The following is a 21,406-nucleotide window of genomic DNA, read 5'->3' as shown; positions in this document are numbered from 1 at the left end:
AATTTTACAGCAAATATATTTTATTAATCTTCTTTGTGTTAATATTGTGAAAATCAGGTGCATACTGTAGGAATTCCATATAGCTCCATCTGTATGATTTGAGGCAAGTTATTCAATTTGTGTCAGTTTCCTTATCTGTAAAATGGGAATAATAATAGAATCCATCTCTTTCAGGAGTTGTGAGAATTAAGTGAGATAATACATGTAAAAAACTTAGCATGATAATTAGCATATTGTAAGTGCTCAATAAATGGCAGCTATTATGTTAGAAAATATACATATAATGAATGTGTGTAAATATAAATCATGGTTATATAGGAGATTTCACTGGATAGCATTTTTTTTTTTTACCACCTGGATAGCATTTTGATATGGGACTTCCTCTGCATTTAGGTCAATGGGATACTGCTAAGATCCCATAGGTGCGTGGAAAGAATGGTGCTTCAGATATCATCTAGGCCAGGATTTTTCATACTTTTTAAAAAATTGCAACCCATAGTAAAGTTACATCAAGACCTAGAACCAGGATGACCATATAATTTATTTTCCTAAACCAGGACATTTTTAGACTTAAAGGGAGCACTACTGAAAATTACTCTGGGTTAACAGGCATAAACTGGGACTTTCCTAGACAAACCAGGACATGTGCTTACCCTCCCATACATCACACACAGACACAGACACAGACACACACACACACACAAACACATGTACAGATTTTCCTCTACTTATGATGGGGTTACATCCCAATAAACCCACTGTAAGTTGAAAATATCATAAGTCAAATATGCATTTAATATACCTAACCTAGTGAACATCATAGCTTAGCTTAGCTCAGCCTACATTAAATGTGCTCAGAACACTTACATTAGCCTACAGTTGGGTGAATTCATCTTAACACAAAGCCTATTTTTTTTCTTTTTTCTTTTTTTGGCTGCACCACACAGCTTGTGGGATCTTAGTTCCCCAACCAGGGATTGAACCCGTGCCCTCAGCAGTGAAAGCATGGAGTCCTAACCACTGGACCGCCAGGGAATTCCTCACAAAGCCTATTTTATAATAAAGTGTTGAATAGCTCATGTAATTTATTGAATGCTGTGCTGAAAGTGAAAAACAGAATGGTTGTGTGGGTACAGGATGGTTTTAAATGTATTGATTGTTTACCCTCATGCTCATGTGGCTGACTGGGAGCTGTGGTTCGCTCGCTGCTGCTGCCCAGAACCATGAAAGAGAATCATAGCATATATCACTAACCTGAGAAAAGATCAAAATTTAAAATTCAGAGTCTGGTTGCTACTGAATACATATCACTTTCACACCACCACGAAGTTGAAAAATTGTAAATGGAGCCAATCGTAATTTGGGGGTCATCTGTATATAATCTATAAATGTATAAATGTATAAATCCTTACTACATGCAATGCAGCTGATATTTCTATTTTATTTTAAAAATTAGTCATTAACGGGAATAAAGACACAGACCTACTAGAGCATGGACTTGAGGATATGGGGAGGGGGAAGGGTAAGCTGTGACAAAGTGAGAGAGTGGCATGGACATATATACACTACCAAACGTAAAATAGATAGCTAGTGGGAAGTACCCGCATAGCAAAGGGAGATCAGCTAGGTGGTTTGTGACCACCTAGAGGGGTGGGATAGGGAGGGTGGGAGGGAGGGAGACGCAAGAGGGAAGAGATATGGGGAGATGTGTATATGTATAACTGATTCACTTTGTTATACAGCGGAAACTAACACACCATTGTAAAGCAATTATACTCCAATAAAGATGTTAAAAAAATTAGAAAAAATAAAAATTAGTCATTAAAATGACACCAAAAGCGCAAACAACAAAAGAAAAATCAGCAAGTAGGATTACAAACTTAAAAGCTTCTACTCAGCAAGAGAAACAATCAACAAAAAGAAAAGGCAACCTACAGAATGTGAGAAAATTTTTGGAAACCATATATTGGATAAGGGATTAATATCCAAAACATATAAAGAACTCATTCAACTCAATAACAAAAACTAAACATCCAATTTAAAAAACGGGCAGAGGAACTGAGCAGACATTCTTCCAAAGAAGACATCCAAACAGCCAACAGATAAATGTAGAGATGCTCAACATCACAAATCACCAGGGAAATGCAAATCAAAACCACAATGAGGTAACACCTCACACCTCTTAGAACAGCTATCGCAAGAAGATAAGCGAGGGACTTCCCTGGTGGCACAGTGGTTAAGAATCCGCCTGCCAATGCAGGGGACACGGGTTTGAGCCCTGGTCTGGGAAGATCCCACATACCGTGGAGCAACTAAGCCCATGCGCCACAACTACTGAGCCTGTGCTCTAGAGCCCACAAGCCACAACTGCTGAGCCCACGTGTACAATTACTGAAGCCCACGCGCCTAGAGCCTGCACTCTGCCACAAGAAAAGCCACTGCAATGAGAAGCCCGCGCACCACAATGAAGAGTAGCCCCCACTCGCTGCAACTAGAGGAAAGCCCATGCGCAACAAAGACCCAATGCAACCAAATAAATAAATAAATAAATTTATATATAAAAAAAAGAAGACAAGCAATAGCAAGTGTTGGTGAGGATGTGGAGAAAAAGGAACTTTGTACACTATTGGTGGGAACGTAAATCGGTCCAGCCACTATGGAAAACAGTATGGGATTCCTCAAAAAATTAAAAATAGATCTACCTATGATACTTCTGGGTATATACCCAAAGGAAATGAAAATAAGATGTCAAGGAGATATATGCACTCCCATATTTATCACAGCATTATTCATATACATGTATACACACACACACATATACACAATGCTATATTATGGAGCCATGACTAAGAAGGAAATCATGCCATTTACAGCAACATGGACGGACGTTGAGGACATTATGCTACGTGAGATAAATCAATCAGAGAAAGACAGATACCATATGGTACTGCTTATATGTGTAATCTAAAAAATTCAACCTCATAAAAACAGAGATGGTGGTTATCAGGGCCTGGGAGGTTGAGGAACAGGAGAGATTTGTTTAAGGGTACAAACTTGCAACTAGTAGTAAATAAGTCCTGGAGATCTAATGCACAGTATAGTGAACAAAGACAATGATATTGTATTATAATCATCTTACTAAAAGACCAGATATTAATTATTCCAACCACAGAAAATTGTGTGATATGATAAAGGTACTATCACTGGAATGGCAATCATATTAAAATATACAAATGTAACAAATCAACATGGTGTACACCTTAAATTAACACTGTTCTATGTCATGTAATAAAAAAATAAAAATTAGTCATTTAAAAAGATACTAAATTAGGGCTTCCCTGGTGGCGCAGTGGTTGAGAGTCCGCCTGCCGATGCAGGGGACATGGGTTCGTGCCCCGGTCCGGGAGGATCCCACATGCCGCGGAGCGGCTGGGCCCGTGAGCCATGGCCGCTGAGCCTGCGCGTCCGGAGCCTGTGCTCCGCAGCGAGAGAGGCCACAACAGTGAGAGGTCCGCGTACTGCAAACAAACAAACAAACAAACAAACACTAAATTGATTTAACCTTCTAATGGGTTACAAACCAGTGTTTTGAAAAACACTAACAAAACAACACCCTAACTTTTCAGGTAATTAAACTGCCAGTTTCCCTGTTTTTCAAAAAATTTTGTAAAACATTGTGATAGACAATAACACAAACACCCATCTATCAACTATTCTGCTCTATTAAATCCTTTATCCATATTTGCTTTATTTTTCTTAAAGAAATAAAACGTCAACCTCCCTATTCCCAGTAGCCCTTTCATAACCCCCCCCAGGTAATCATAATCTTTTATCTAAATTTGGCATTTTTCTACACCTACATGTCTTTATTAATACATAGGATTACATGAACTAAAACATATAACACAACAATTTGGCATATGTTTCAAACTTTAAGTAGATGGTATACTATTTTGCAAATAGGGATTTTCACTCAAGTTATTTTTGAAATTTATCTTAATACATTCATTATAACTATGCATGGTATCCCAATGTATGACTATATCACAGTTTGCACATTCTGCTGTTGGACATTTAGTTTAATTCCAGTTTTTGGTGTTAGAAACAATGGTGCAATAACCATTCTTGTATATCTCCTTGGATATGTGTGCAAAAGAATCTCAGAAATATATACCTAGAATGAGAATTGCTGGATTGAGGATATATACCTCTTTAACTTTTCTAGATATTGCTAAACTGCTCTCCACAGTGGATGTGCTAATTTATACTCTCAGCAGCAGGCATGAGATTTCCTGTTTCTTCACATCCTCACTAAACTTGGTCTTATCAGACCTTTTTAATCTTTGTGTGAAATGCTGTCTCATTGTTTTAAGTTGTACTTTCAAGATTACTACTGAGATTGAGCAATAAATCATTCTTAAATTCAGACAGAATTCTCCCTCTGACATCAAAGCATTATTTTAATATCGTATTTGTATTCCTGTTCGATGCTTACACATCCCTGTCCTCCTCCACGGGACTGCATTGTGCCTTCCTAACAATGGTAGAAAGAACACATGGAGCCAGGAGGCCTGGATTTGCATCCTAGCTGCTCCATCACTCCTTAATTCTGTCACCAGGGGCAAGTGAAAACTTGACCTGCCCGGAATCCTTCAACTGGCATCCAACAAGTTTCTTGAGAGGATTAAATGTTACAGCAGCTTATTACAACGTAACCCTAACAGCCCCTATCTTTGTACATAGTAGGATTGCTAATGTGGGAGAGAAGAGCCACTCTCTGCCTCTAACTGTTCACTTAGCAGACACATCACACCACTCTATGCTTTGGGCCATTCACTCTTGCTGTTTTCTCTGCTTCTTTTGCCCTTCCTGCCTTCTCCACGGAGCTGACTCCTTGGTTCTTTAAGGCTACTCAAAACAGTGTCCCTTGTCTTTCCCAACATGCCCAGTCAATTCTGGTTTAGGTACCCCTCTTTCATACCCTATCACAACTTGTGCACACTCCTTTTGTAGCACTCAGTACTTTAAATTTTTTTCCTGTATCTCTGGTGGAAGGTAGGGCCCTAGATATTTTATTCACCATTGCAACCGCAGTATCTAACAGGACCTAGCACATGATAAGTAGACTTAGCATTTGTAGAACTGAAAAACATTCACTCGCCAAGCATTTATCTGCACTTTACCTCCAGGGGCTCATAATGTTGCTATGGTGGTCTGGCTACAACCACAAGACCACCAACCCACTTTTGGGTTGTAGAGAATGACAGCAACTCGCAGTCCATTAGAGAAGTTTAGAAGAAACAGCACATTGTGAATTCACTTTTGATGTGTGCACTCTATTTGATATTCAACTGATTAGAAAGACCCTTACCAAACTGAAATAATAGCAAAGAAGCATATGAAAGATGAAAATGCACTATTTGAAAAAAATTTATCTTTGCAACCAAGTCAACTGGAAAACACTAAATGAAAGAAAAGTAATCTGTATTCTTTATCAGACTTACCTTCTGTCCTCGAAAATTCTCAAAACATTCCGGCCAACAAAACACTTTTTTAAAAAAAGAAACAGGAATTCTCATAAATTGCTTGTGAAGGAAAAAAAAGAAAAAAAAGCGATATTTATGAAAGTCAGGAATGATATTCAAAATTAATAAATAAATTTAATTAAAACATATTCCTTTTTACTCCCTAAATAAACTAAAACTACATATATTATAGACACTACCAAGTTAGGGCACAATCATGGAATTGTTCTTATAACTACCAAGTCTTTGGTTGATTTTTAGAAATTGTTGGTGTTATCTTTTATTTGATACAACTGTCACTTAGCTAACTAAATGCAGCCCTGCAGTAATTTAACAGAGGGAATCGTCAGACTCTTCCAATGACTTCCCCATTAAACTGAGAGTCAGTAGATGCATTCAAAAAGTTGAGAATTTATATCTCAGCTTCTGCTGAACTACACTAAAAATTACTTTGAAAAATTTCTGACTTTTATAATACTGAAATTTGTGTATGTTTAATATCTCTACTATCAACTAAATATTTATTTATTGGAATCCCATAGTTAATTACCTAGCTTAATAATATTAATTTTTATTCAGCTTCAATCCACAGAACATCATAATCTGGCCAAGATTTAGGATTCAATGTTGAAAGAACTTGAAAGTTCATTGTATTTTTTAATTTCACTTTAATGATCAAACAATAAACACATATTCATATAGTTTCTTTGATAATTTAATTATTCTTTTAGAATCTAAAACGTGATTTTGCCTTTTGCCTCACGTTTTGCCTTTTGCTTTTTTAAATTTTTATTTATTTATTTTTTGGCTGCATTGGGTTTTTGTTGCTGCACACAGGCTTTCTCTAGTTGTGGCGAGCTACACTTCGTTGGGGTGCATGTGCTTCTTTCTCATTATGGTGGCTTCTCTTGTTGCGGAGCACGGGCTCTCGGCACATGGGCTTCAACAGCTGTGGCATGTGGGCTCAGTAGTTGTGGCTCGCGGTCTCAAGAACACAGGCTCAGTAGTTGTGATGCACAGGCTTAGTTGCTCTGCAGCACGTGGGATCTTCCCAGACCAGGGCTCGAACCCATGTCCCCTGCATTGGCAGGCGGATTCTTAACCATTGTACCACCAGGGAAGTCCCCTTCATTTTGTTTTGTTTTATATTATATTTCATATTTCTTCATTTCTATATCTTTCACTTGTCTTTCATAGTTTCCTTACTTTAGTTTTATATATTTAATCATTTTAGTCAATTATGAATTAAACTATCATCTTCAATAACTGAAACTGACTTCTTGTAAAGCCAAAAAAAAAATGACATCTGTTAGAATACTGTTTATTAAAACTGAATCTTTAAAGAAAATTTTACTTTCCAAAGGCTTACTCAAGTTTCATAATTCCTTTTTTTCTTTTTTTGGCTGTACCGCCCGGCTTGTGGGATTTTAGTTGCTGGACCAGGGATTGAACCAGGGCCCTCAGCAGTGAGAACTTGGAGTCCTAACCACTGGACCACCAGGGAATTCCCCGTAACTTCTGTAAAATTAAATATATGAGGCTTGATTCAATTTCTAACTGCTTTTTCAGCTCTTGCATCACAGGCTGCCCATGGAAATCCAAATATTCTTCCAATTTTTATTATTTCGATTCCCTACCTTTCATCCATATAATTTAGATTTTTTTTTGATTTGTGATAGAAAAATCAAACTTACCCAACACTATTTAAAGTGATTGATTTACATTTTAAAATCACGTCATCCAGAGAGAGTTGAATACAGTCAATTAATGCTGAATTCAAATATCCAGAAAATTGCAAATCAAAACTACAATGAGGTATCACCTCACACTGGTCAGAATGGCCATCATCAAAAAATCTACTAACAATAAATGCTAGAGAGGGCGTGGAGAAAAGGGTACCCTCCTACACTGTTGATGGGAATGTAAATTGATTCAGCCACTATGTAGAACAGTATGGAGGTTCCTTAAAATACTAAAAATAGAATTACCATATGACCCAGCAATTCCACTCCTGGGCATGTGCCGGAAGAAAACTGTAATTCCAAAAGATACGTGCAGTCCAATGTTCATTGCAGCACTATTTACAATAGCCAGGACATGGAAACAACCTAAATGTCCATCAACAGAGGAATGGATAAAGAAGATGTGGTACATGTATACAATGGAATATTACTCAGCCATAAAAAAGAATGAAATAATGCCATTTGCAGCAACATGGATGGACCTAGAGACTGTCATACTGAGTGAAGTATGTCAGACACAGAAAGACAAATATCATATGATATCGCCTATATGTGGAATCTAAAAAAAAGGGTACAAATGAACTTACTTACCACACAGAAGTAGAGTCATGGATGTAGAAAACAAGCTTATGGTTACCAGGGGATAAGGGGGGAGGGATAAATTGGGAGATTGGGATTGACATATACAGACTACTATACATAAAATAGATAACTAATAAGAACATGCTGTATAGCACAGGGAACTCTACTCAATAGTCTATAATGGCCTATATGGAAAAAGAATCTAAAAAAACAAAAAAGAGTGGATATATGTATATGTATAACTGATTCACTTTGCTGTACACCTGAAACATACACAACACTGTAAATCAACTATACTCCAATAAAAATTAAAAAAAATAATCTGGAAAATTTTCTAAACTTTTGGCTGAAAGTCCAGATTTTCTTTCTAACCTCACTCAGTCTGTACAAAATTCAATTTGAATTTTATGTAAGATTTCTCATTGAACGAATTTTTAATGTACTACTAATAAATTTGATCTATTATTTCAGGTGATTCTATCATCTCCATAAGATCAATAAAAACCACTAACTTATCTTTGGAGCTTTGAAGCTCAATAAATAAATAATTTAAAATTACTTTTCTCTATTTGTTTTAAGTAAATTATTACAATACTTTTATATAAAACACCTGAAATCTCATCAATAATGATGAAATTTTACCAGTTTCATGCATGTTTTCCTAAAAGTTTTCACATTTCAGTAGATGTATGTCTTGCAAAAATCAGAACCATTAATCTAGATCATAATATTATATTATATATGTGTGCTGCTTTTTGGAAGTCTTTTAAAATATTTTATATCTGAAACTGTTCAGTTTCAATTATTTTAACTATAGAGTTGAAATCAGTTGATGGTTATGTTATATATGTCTAAATATATTTTACATAACATATAATATAAACATATACAATTTTTCTTGCTTTTATCAACATCTTGATTTTTAAAAACCTTGGGAGTCATCATTTCTAATGGTTTATTGTACATACAGACTGCATGCTCAGAAACATGCTATTATATTTTAACTGCTATCATATTTTTAAATTAAGGTATAATTAACATAAAAAATATACATATTAGGTCTCCATTTTGATGAGTATTGAAAGATGTATAATACCTATATAATCACTTTCTATTATCTCACATTAATTTTGTTTTTTCATGAATTTTATTAAAATGCAGTTGTATGTATATACTCCTTTGTGTCTGGCTTCGTTCATCTACATGATGCTTTTGAGATGCATCCACTTTGTTGCATGTATAACTAGTATTTTTTCTTTTTTTCTTGCTGAATAGTAACATGATATTATTTTAATTTAAAAAAATTTCCCCACTGATCATTGCAAACTCATAAGCTATAAAAGAATTGTGATTTAGATGGAATATGTGGTTATTAGCACTTTCAACCTTTAATAATACTACATTTAACTATTTTAAATTGTATCTACATTTATGTAACCTGCAATAATAGGCCACCCAAATATATTGTTGAAATAATAAAGCTGTTTTTTCATTCTGGAAATATAACTAATTGCTTTATTATTGTATCAATTCTTCTACAGTATCAAAGGACATTCTGGACTGTTCTTATTTTATACAGTGTTTCAAGTTCAGGCTACAATTCATCACTAGAACTACCTCCCTTTTGTCCTCCAGCAGATTCAGCAGATTCAACTTTATATTTTAAAAGACTGTTAGGAAACTTTTCCAACTTTGCTGTCTTTTTATCCTGTGTGTTTATTTTTAATATTTTGTTATAAAGTATCCAATGTATAAATATCAAAAACTGCAATAAAAATAAAACTAGAGTAAAAACTTTATTTACGAGTAGTAGCAACTACATAAAGGATAAGGATAAACAGAGATCCTTCTAAAGGGCAGGTTTCCTGTTGTGAAATGAACTGAACTGATAGAAATGCTGCAAATGTTTCTCAGATGTCACTATGTCAGGAGACCCATTTATCAATGATCATCATGGTATCTTAGAATGACTAGCTTGAACTAATGCATTTTAGTAGAATTTAAATAATTAATTTTTTCACATAGCAGCAACTAAGGCCATATTTTAGTTCATATCTATATCCATTAAAGTTACAAACACACAAACCCATTGGTCCAGCTATTTTGCTGCTAGAAATTTATCATTTGTATATACTCACATATGTATAAGTTTCTTCAGAGTATTAGCAAGAAATTAGCACTTACTTCTGGATCAAACATTATTCTGAATGCTTTATATATATTAACTCATTTAATCCTCATAACCTAATGTGGTTGGTATGATTCCCATTTTATAGATGGGTACTTTATGGGTAGGTATTATTCCCATTTTATAGATAAGGAAATTGAGGTTCGGCGAGGTCACACAGCTAGTAAGTGCTGGAGCTGGAATTCAAACCCAGGCAGTATAGCTCCAGACTCCTTTAATTTCTACTTGATATTGTACTATGTTCATCATAGTATTATACGGTTAAATTAATTATGGTATATTCATCTAATGGAATATAATGTAGCCATAATAAAGAGGAAGCTCTTTACATACTGATATGGGACAACAAGCAAGATATGTGACTCACTAGGTGAGAAAGTCCAGTGTGCAATAAGCTATTGTTTGTGTAAAAACTATATCTAATTAGAGACCTGAAATTATATATAAAATTTGTAGTATATATGCAATTGTCTGAAATTTCATTACATTTCCCCTCAAAATGGTTAAGACTCTCCAGGATAAGAAAGAACATTTAGGCTTAAAATAAATTGTATATACACTATGATTATATCTATGTATAAAAACATGAACAAGAAAAGACTGAAATAAATGCAGCAAAATAATAGCATCTTACATGAAAACACTAAAATTCCAGACGGGCCAACGATTTAAATGATTACAAACGTGGAATCTAAAAAGCAAAACAAACAAGCATAAAACAGAAACAGACTCATAGATACAGAGAACTCTGGGTGGTTGCCAGAGAGGGGGGGTTACGGGTGGGATGAAATAGGTGAAGGGGATTAAGAGATACAATCCTCCTGTTACAAAATAAATAAGCTACTAGGATGTAATATATAGCATAAGGAGTATGGTCAATAATATCATAATAACTTTGTATGGGGACAGATGGTTACTAGACTTATCATGGTAATCATTTCATAATGTATGCAAATGTCAAATCACTATTTTGTGTAATTTGTCTTTTTACTCTATTCTGGGGAGATTTCCTCAACTTATCCTTCAACTCAAAGAATAGCAGAAATAAACAACCTAACTTGCAAAAGTTCCTTTTCGTTTTCTAAATTTACCTTTAATATATTATCCTCTTCTTATTTCTTGGTTGCTATAGCTTCTCTTAACTTCTCTGAGGTTACTGGTGATAGTTTGTTTACTTTCCTTGCCTGTGCATGGTCTCTGTTTTCTTCAAGTTTTTCATTTTTTTTCTGTTCATTTTGTTTTATCTTTCATATTGAGGCTGCCCTCAGATGCCTGATAATCCTTAGTTGTCCATTCATACTTAAAGTGCAAGAATAAAAAAATTAACTGGAAGGCTATGCCCATGAGTGGGGCTCATCTACTGTGACCTTCATTGTAGAGAGGTCCAACTGGAACTTCTGCCAGTACCTTTGGTTCCTTCCTTCTTAGCTGGACAGATTCCCAGAGGACATTCTTGCAGTCTCCTGGCAGAAGCCTGAGGGTCTAGCTACTAGTTTTCCTGGGAACCAAGAAGGAAAAGAAGGCTTGAGGAATCACAGCATCTAGGATGCACAGGTTCATTTAATTTTCCTGTTTTCAGAATAGTAACCCCATCCTCAAAGTAACTGTGGGACTAAAGGAAAACAAGTAAGTACAAAATGGTGCAAATAGGGGTGGATCTATCTTCTGTGTTATCCAAAAGCTTACACAATTAGGGGGGCTTGCTTCAAGAAAAATACAAAATTACAAATATAAAATTATGTACAAAAGTGAATACTTACTTAGAATGAGAACAGAAATCATAATAATCACAAATTTTAAAAACTGACAAATACTGCAAATGTCACACATAGCTAAGGGCTTTGGAAGGAGCTCTTGCAAGACAGGGGCCCTGAAGTCTAAACTTCACGAACTACATGTTAAATTATCCTCTAAGTGCGAAGCAAACTTGAAAAGGTAACAGGTATGGCCTGAATCATGCTGGATGTTGAAGACCAGAAATCTTCACATTGGACTACTTGCTTCTTTTATGTACACAAATGTTTGACAGGGGGTACTCTTTAAGTACCTTTAATGGAATCAACTTCAGTATGAACTTTGTCAACAGTGATTTGCCCCAAAATGTCTCAGCCATTTGCCAGTTTAACTCTTCACTTCCCTTTCAAATATCCTATCTCCCACTTTACAAATAAAAGTCATACCTCTCATTCATTTATTGCCTCACGATGTGAAAATTTCCAAGGGACAATTCCAGAAGGCATAACTCCTAAGTTCCTTGTGAGCAAAGCAAAGAGCGTTTTGGAAGAGGGAGTCTGTACCTTTATGAGGCTGGTAACAAGCTCTTGGTAAGATTTTTCATCCTGTCATCTCTGTCTTTGTCTCTCTCTTCCCCTTCTTAGAACTCAAAAGTGAGAAGCAAGAAAGTTATCAGAGGAATACATTTTTTGAAATTTGAATGATTATTGGAATTTTTTTAAAAAGTCTTTTTCTAAGAATCAGTGAGGAGAAATAGTATTTTTCAAACTTATAGCTTTCAGCTTCTATTTTAGGAGTTTCATGAAAAACAATATGCTTTCACAGAACCACAGCTGGACTATGCTGTGTTTGAATGCATACTTTTCAAGATTATTCTGAAACTCTTATCTCCAAAATTCCATGGATATTCTGAAACGAGTCACCTTAATGGAGTAGATGACCAGCAACCCAGGCACATTCTCAAATTTATTTTGCAAAGGCAGCCTGAGGAATTTATAGCATAGTTCAGACTTGCCAAAATCTATGAATCTTTCCTGAGGTTGTAACTTTACATCTATTAAGTATCTCTGTAGCTATTCAAAGGTTATGATTCCATTGAAACCAGGAAAATTCATTAGTATTAATCATCTACATATTTTGTGATGACTGAATTCAGAAAAATTCTGGAAGCTCTTTTTTTTTTTTTTGCGGTACGCGGGCCTCTCATTGCTGTGGCCTCTCCCGTTGCGGAGCACAGGCTCCGGACGCGCAGGCTCAGCCGCCATGGCTCACGGGCCCAGCTGCTCCCGGCATGTGGGATCTTCCCGGACTGGGGCACAAACCCGTGTCTCCTGCATCGGCAGGCGGACTCTCAACCACTGCGCCACCAGGGAAGCCCTGGAAGCTCTTTTAACTAATAAAAGCTTCACACAGCTGCTTCATGGAGACAAAATGACAAAACAAAACGGCATCAGAGGTCACCCTGAAGAACTAAGGTCGAAGCAAACACAACAAATTAGTGCATTAGTTTACAACTTGGGTGAATATTAACAGGTACAATTTATGAATTAACAGTATTTCCTACCCTAGATACGTATTATAACTTCATACAGTTATATAAACAAAATTTATTTTAAATTAATACAAATTTTGGAGTTAGAACTTGAATTGCTGAGAGGTAAAAAATGATCCCCGTTTTTTAAAAATTGTTTCTAAAAGAGTCCTCTCTTCTTTACCTTGGCGGTCAGAAAGCACAGAGATTTTAAATTAAGAGACAAGCAGAGCCTAGTCCAGCACAAGAAATTTAACTAGTCAGCTAAGGCTCTATGGAGCACAAAATGTGTAAGTATTATGGGGAAGTGTAATTTATCGCACATCACCTCATGGAACAAAGATTACTGACCAAAAAGGGGGAGCAATCTAGCTTACTAAAATCTATCAGAATGACTTTTTAAAAAAATATTTGGCTGCAGCAGGTCAGCACACAGATCTTCATTGCTGCATGACGGATCTTCCTTGCAGCATGCAGAATCTTAGTTGCGGCATGTGGGATCTAGTTCCCTGACCAGGGATTGAACCCGGGCCCCCTGCATTGAGAGCATGGAGTCTTAGCAACTGGACCACCAGGGAAGTCCCACATCAGGAAGATTTTTTGTGTGTGGCTATGCATGGATGAATCTAAGCAATTGTTATGTGGTCTTTTCTATTTTTAACACTGTGGCCTCCTGACAGCTCACTTGTGAATTAGCTGCAATCACCTTCAGAAGCAGAAAATTTTCTTCCTATAGACTAATTGGTTAATTATTTCTGCCAGTGAACAAACTATTTATAATGCTTAAGGCAACCTAAAGTGCAGGTACATCAATTTCAAAGCTTTTATTTTTGGCTGTGCTGGGTCTTCGCTGCTGCACGCGGGCTTTCTCTAGTTGTGGTGCGCAGGCTTCTCTTTGCGGTGGCTTCTCTTACCAAGCACTGGCTCTAGGCGCACAGGCTTCAGTAGTTGTGGCTCCCGGGCTTCGTTGCTCCGCAGCATGTGGGATATTCCCAGACCAGGGATCCAACCCGTGTCCTCTGCAGTGGCAGGCGGATTCTTAACCATTGCGCCACCAGGGAAGTCCCAGTTCTACCTTTTTAAATGTCTCTGAAGACCCAGATTTGAGGTGGACTCAGGAATAAAAGGATTTCTTGTGGACCATTACCAATAGTCTGAACAAGGTGGAAAGTACATCACTACTTTCTGTGCCTAAGAGTCGGATGAATCATAAAATAGGTAAAATAAACTTAAGAATAGTTTGCTCTTACCTGATGGGGCATGTTGAATAAGCCTGATCTCATTTTGAATGGCTGATCTCAGGACTCTGAGATCAAAGTGTGGTAGGCCTGGAGTTTCTTGTTATAGTTGTAGGAAAAGGACATTCTGGGTTAGGAACTTCAGTTAGGGTAGCAAGTACAGAGAATTAATGTTCAGGCTGGATCTCTTACGCATGTCTTGCTGGAGCACAAAAAAATGTATCCCACCTTGCGTGAAACTCTGGTCTTATCCTAACAGACTAAGAGAAGAGAGATGTAAAAAATTAAATGCAAGTTAATCTATAATAGTCTCCAAAGAAATACAGGGTGAGCGGATAAAGGAAGATTTCTGAAAATGGAGAAGGTACTTCCATGTCAGGAAAGAAAAGGTCTAGTCAGCAAACTTTGGGGAAAAGACATAATTTCCTCAGGTGTCTTGACAGTGGGGAGAGCAGTGACAGCTCACTTAAGAGTAGATCAAGAAAAGGAGTAAGTTTAGATACCCATTTTTCCAAAAGACCTTTTTCACAAAGGAAACAACAGGTTTCCCACACATAAACTTCCCCAGCTCTTAGACATCGCCTTTCCCCCTCAAATTCTGTATGCTTCCTCTCCTTTAGGTTTTAAAGTCTTCCTCTTGTAATGTCAGGATGTTAGTTTCAGTAGTTTCTTTTTATCTTGAAAACTGATACCACACAGCAATTAGTAACAAAGACAAGGAGTAAATGGTTTTGTCTGCCACCCTGTACAGATGGGTATTTTTTTGAATTGTGTACAGTGAATGACAAAGACAGCTGCCACTGTAAGAAGAGCAATTTCTTTGGCATTTTCAGTACCTCAATGCTTAGAGAAGATTTTACTTTTCACAGAGTCAACTGCCTTGTCCTTTACTTTCACTTAAATTTTGCTGAACTTGTGGTCAAGACTGCTATTTTCAATTCACTCTCCCCCTTCCTCATTAATCAAATGCCAACTCTATTCAGAGCAGCAACACATCCAGCTTTAAGATTGTATAGATAACCACTTTGCAAGCTAGTAAGACTTTACTCCCTAGAGCATCTAGAATAAAACTGTAAATAAAATTGTTAAGTGGACTCTAAAGGCAGGGGGTAGGGTACGGAGGAGGGCTTTTGTCAATCGGGACAACAGACAATATAGAATACAAACTATGCTTAGATAAACATGAAAAAAGAGAATATACTTTAAGAAACAGGTTCACATAGTAACCAAATATTTTTCAAGTAAACAACGATCACTGAAATTAAAAACTACAAATGCAAAAAGCATGAATCTGAATTGGATACCTATTTGGAAAAAAATAAGCTATGAAAGACAATTCTTAGGAACTGTTGGGGAAATCTAAACATGGACTACATATATTATGGAATTACAGTTAATTTTTTAAGTTTACCCAGAATGTATCAGAGACGAAAAGCACAAAAAGCGGTAAGAAACTTTACAACAGTACTTACTGTTAACTTTACAACAGTACTTAAGTACCAAAGTACTACTTATTAATATACTTTTATGTAACTTAATAATCCATTTTGTTCTTGAGCTTCTAATCACAACACCAGAATCGGTTGACTATGTGACTTACACTTTTTGAACCTCTTTTCCATAGACCTAAGTCTTCACACGTTACAGACTGAATTCTGCTGGAAACTTTCTAGGAGGAAAATCCAATACATACACCAGCAAATCAGACCAATTAATTTCTCAGTATTCTAATACTGTATTTCTTCCAACTCCATCCTTGCATGTCTGTTGGCATCAAATCATGAAACATCTGCACCCGAGTCAGTCTTTCATAGATTTGACTAAATGTGGAGTTGACAGCCTGTGAAGACTGAACTCACACTTTACTTTCTGCTTTATTTCAATTCTAAGATATCAGTTGCAAGATGTACCATTAATTTTATGTACCATCGAGAATAAGAAAACAATTTCAACTATGACAATATGATAGTCCTTACTACAAAATACATCAGCAGCCTTTTTGAAATTTCAAAGTTTCTTATGAATAAAATTGCACTGCTTGGCATTTGGTGGACAATTCTTTGCATTATAACTTATGGGCAGCTCCCTTGCTTAGGCCCCCCCAAAAAACCTGGTTGCCACTTTGCAAGGTAATATGGAAGTGTGACTATCCTTCCAACAATGAGTATTTCCTCCCTTTATTATCTAGTTTATATCCTGCTGCCTCTGCCATTTTGCATATAAGTAACATTTTATTTTGTTGCTGAGCAATCCTTTGTAACACACTTTTAAATAGCAATTAAACAAATGCTTACAAACCATTATAACTAAGTTCACACAGGGACAAGCAAGGAAATATGCCAGGGGTATTGCCTCGCCACTGTAATTTTCAGGTGCCATGGATTGTAAAATACACCCTGATTTCCAGACATGCTAAAATGTGAAGAAAAAAATGCATACTACTGTTGGTTGAGATATCCTCACAACTGACTCAGGAATTAGCTTTGTGATCCCATCTTCAAAGTTCAAATGACTTGCCCAAGATTCTAACGGGTGCCTAGACCAGGATTCAGACCCACTTATGAGACAATTCTAGTTCTCTTTCACAATTTGTAACTCAGACATTGCCTTGTTCCAAGAGTTAAACAGCACTAAACCAAACATCTCGAATGGCCAGTTTATCAGTGGGCTTTGCTGTCAAATACCTTGAGGCTGGCCTGATATGATTAACTTTTAATTAAGCAAGAAATGCCCACCCTAGATTTAATTTGCTATAGCTATCAGTATCATTTTGGCCAAAGCTTGGTTTCTTAAACATCCAGAACATATCAAGGTAGGCAATGGGGCTATAGGATAAGAAAATTACATGGAATGGAAATGGAAATGGTGACAGCTGTTCTAAACCAAACATGAACTTACAGCTGATTTCAAACACAGCAAACGATTTGGACTTGAGGTCTTGACTGATCCAAGAAAACCTCTTACTTTTAGGCCAATACCAGTGATCAAATCAAGCTTTTAACAAAGCTGAAGTTTTAAACAAAGCCCTTCAATATTCCTCTTTGAACACATTTAAAAATCTTACCATCTGTTCTAAAAAATGACTATTTTATGTATGATTACATTCTACTAAAATGATGCTAGTTTTTGCCAAAGACCTATAAAGTTAGGAGTACAGCAATTATACCAAGCTGCTGATTCTCCACGAACATGAGGCACTTCAAATGCTTAGGTTTTAGTCTAGGTTTATAGAAGGCTAATTTAATCCTCTGGAAACAGGTTCACCCAAGTTGGTTTCGTTTTTCTACTCCCTTTTCATATTTCGTAGGCATTCTTACACATTTTTTCCTCTCTTCCCACCTTTCCCAAAGGGACTACACTACTTCCAAGGGTTGTTTTACAAGAGTGGAATTAATCAAGAATATGTGCAGTACCTTTTTGCCCCTTGGTTCTCATTAAGACTAATTTTAAGCTTTGTTACCCCTAGCCCCTAACCAGAATAAAGAAGATGCTTTTTAACCGCAAGTAAAGGTAAAATGTGCGCCAAGCTGTCACAGGAAGGACTTGTTTCTTGGGAACAGAAGGTATTTCAGGAGCATGTTCATTTTATACAAGTGCTGCCTTTACTTAATAACCTTAGAAATAATATTTAGAAGTCAACAGGTATCAAACTTCATTTAAAAATATTACCTAATACCTAAACACAAATAACCACTTTCATTAATATAGGAATAAGTTTGAGCCAATAAAGGGAAAATAAATGTAAACCAAGTTTATTTTGCTTTTTAAGTAGTGTTCTTAAAGCACTACAGCTTGGTAAACAATGTAAATTAGTATAAGTCATCTCAAAAGCCAGAGTTTTGTTTTGTTTTTTAATGAGTTGTTAAAAAGATGCAGCCTATTCTAACAGGATAAATATTTTTAACCATTTCACTTCGAGTTAATGAAGGCTCACAAATGAGCAACACTCCTCATTGAGGAAAACAAAAAGCTGTTGTCGACAAGCGACAGCACACACACACACAAACAAAAAGAACTGTGTAAAAATAACTAACTGTGTTCCCATATTTTTTGAAGTTGCTTTACAATGGGATGATATGCACATGATCTTGCTGCAAACTTGCCAAACAGACTTGTAATACATGTAGCCTAGACAAACAATTCAGTCCAAGAGGTGCTAATTTCAGACAATCCAGCACTATAATAATCCTTTTAACAACGCAATTTGTCTTACTCATTATCTTTTCTTCTAGACTGAAATACAGGCTAGAAAGAAAATGCTCCCTAATTAAAAATTGGTATTGGTTACAGGAAAAATTGTATAATTTTGCATTAGAATTTACAAGTATATGTTCAAATTGAATTTGCCTCCTCCCCCCATCCCAGCCACAAAATGGGCATGAAGTAAAATTTTAAAAAATGCCTTAATTTCCAACTTCATGCAAACTAAATAAAGATGACCAAAACAAAAGCTTAAACAATGGAAGGATATTCACAGAAAATTTCTTATACAAAAAACACATAAGAAAAAGGGCCACTAGGTGACATTTTAATTTACAAATTGGCATCATTTTGGTCGACAAATATCCAGATGTTGTTTTCATCTGCTAACAGAGTTGCAGAAAAAAGAAAAAAAAAAAACAGAAACAGAAAAAAAAAAACAAAAAAACAACAACAACCCAGCATGACTTCTGACTTTAATCACACATTTCTTCTGGAATTTCATGTGGATTAAGGATGCCAGGGACAGACATTTGAAGTTTATGTTTCTCTTCCTGAGCCTGTCGAAGGGCTGTTTCTCTTTCTTCCAAAAAGAGATCCGATGTATCTTCACCTGCAAACTCCTGTGGAAACAGATAGTTGAAATGTCAACATACTTTAGTAAACTTCAATTCGCAAAATGACTTGCCTTTGGGAAAAAAAAAGTGTAGATAAGCACCTCCCAGTTTACACAAGCAATATAATTTATCCATCAATTACTGAGTTTAAATTATGGTATATTATTTTTATAATTCTACACAACTGAATTAAAAACCAAAGGTGTTAGTTGGGGGGAAAAATAGATTTCAAAAGAGGGATAGTGTAATGCCATATACAAAATATACTCCATAAGCAACGATACCAAGAAAGACTAACAATCAAGTTTCTGTAATTGTCCTCATAGCTGTGTTTCAGACAATTTTCATCCTTTATACACTCTCAACTTTATGAATTAGTTTTTTGTTTTTTTTTTACTAATTTTATATTTACAGTAAAAAAACACAAACAAAAAACAAAACCTTTGTATTTTGGAGGGAAAAAAACCTGAATATCTTATATGACCAATTCTTTAATAGACAGAGATAACATCAACTACTTATGAGTTTCATGGTACTTTTTGTATTTCTTTAAAGCATGATGATACAAGAAAAATCCCTCTTCCCATAAGTAAATGGAGCATTGTAACAGCAGTAAAAATAGGCTGGTATCTGCTAATTATCATGTTCCCCCTAAAATGAATTCCTTACTAACAAAATGGAAAATCCCAAAAGGAACTACCAATGTGTTTCTTTCACCCATTCCACTCCTTTAAAAATACCTATGGGATTCAATCACAATGTTGCAAAAGATATTCTAAGATGAATTATATTAATAAAAAGTTCCCCCGAACATTTCAAACCATTTCAAACCTATCTCCTCTTCCTGGCCTTGACTTTGAAAGTGTTTCCTTCTGTAATCAGTCTCAAAAGAGTAAGACTACACATATTTTAAAAGCCCACTCATTTTGCATTACAAAAAGCGGTCAATTCTGGATGCAAGAACTCAATCAGTATTTAGTCAATACTTCTGCAACTGCAAATAAAATACATACCTTTATCTGTACCAGGAAATCCCTAAGATGTTCCTTGAATGCAGGAATATCCTGATTTAAGCTGAAAAGTCCTGTCACAAAGAGCTTTACTTGAGCACTGCAAGTCAAAACACAATAATTAATTGCTTAAAAAAAAAAAAACTTAAAAGTTTAAGTTTATTAAAAAGTCTATTTATACTTACTCCTGAAGATGAGGGAATGCAGACTTAAGAAGATTAGCCACATATTCCTGAATAAACATTTGGTTGTTAACTGGATTTCCAGGATTTAATGGTGTACTTATTTTTCCTTCTTCAACCAAATTAAACATATATGCAAGGATAGATGCATGCATTGTCAAACCTGTTAAGAAGGACATCATTAACTTCAAGATATAAGAGCAACCGGAACACATACTTTTATGGCTTTAAATTCTTACCAGCAGTATGTGAGGTGTCTGTCACGACAGAAAAGATATGCTGAAGAATATCACAAAAATATGTTTGATAGAAACTCTGAGCTGCAGCTTCTTCTTGTGCAACATTTTGTAAGAGTGTAAAAAGTATCTGTAAGCCTAAAATACATATAATGCCAACAACGTTATCACATACTGACAACATTTATGATAGTGTTTCAGCTATTAAACAATTCATTCAAAGTCCATTCGCCCCTCTTTTTTTGCTAATGACAATTATTTGCCTAAATTATCTTGACTCAGTAATGGAGTTAAACTGGAATCAATGTCTGCTAACTTACAGGCTATAATCTAACCATTGCCACCTTTCCAGTATTTCTGAAGGTTTAGTTGATTCTCTCTACATCCACTCCAAAAGCAGTACAACTGAGTAGATTTTTCTATTACATAAAACAGTTATTATTTAAAAGGAAAACAAACCCTCCAACTATAAACAGTTTTTTTGTTTTATCCTTAGTTAACCCTCGGTGCCAGAGGAAAAGCATATGGGGAAAAGGAAACACTGGTGAGGATATGGGTGAGTGATGTTCTCCCTGCCTTGAATCTTATGCCCATCTCCCTGTAACTCAATTCTATGAACTC

General features: G+C 35.9%; 1 protein-coding gene across 5 annotated transcripts in view; it reads right to left on the bottom strand.

The window, feature by feature from the left end:
- Positions 1 to 19,061: 19,061 nt before the first annotated feature.
- The window catches only part of XPO1 (exportin 1), a 42,913-nt gene continuing 40,568 nt past the window's right edge, over positions 19,062 to 21,406 (bottom strand). For all 5 annotated transcript variants that reach the window (XM_029232162.1, XM_029232161.1, XM_029232163.1 and 2 more), the window contains 4 exons: positions 20,789 to 20,923; positions 20,553 to 20,712; positions 20,371 to 20,467; positions 19,062 to 19,363 (listed from right to left, as the gene is read on the bottom strand). In XM_029232162.1, coding sequence (XP_029087995.1) covers positions 19,217 to 19,363; positions 20,371 to 20,467; positions 20,553 to 20,712; positions 20,789 to 20,923 — 539 coding nt within the window. In that variant the 3' untranslated portion in view covers positions 19,062 to 19,216. The remainder of the gene's footprint in view (positions 19,364 to 20,370; positions 20,468 to 20,552; positions 20,713 to 20,788; positions 20,924 to 21,406) is intronic.

This window comes from Monodon monoceros, unplaced genomic scaffold (genome assembly GCF_005190385.1).
Source record: "Monodon monoceros isolate NGI ecotype Baffin Bay Population unplaced genomic scaffold, NGI_Narwhal_1 Super_Scaffold_19, whole genome shotgun sequence".
NCBI classification, from domain to species: Eukaryota; Metazoa; Chordata; class Mammalia; order Artiodactyla; family Monodontidae; genus Monodon; species Monodon monoceros.
The sequence above is the reverse complement of the archived record's forward strand: the minus strand, read 5'-3'. Positions and strand labels throughout refer to the sequence as shown.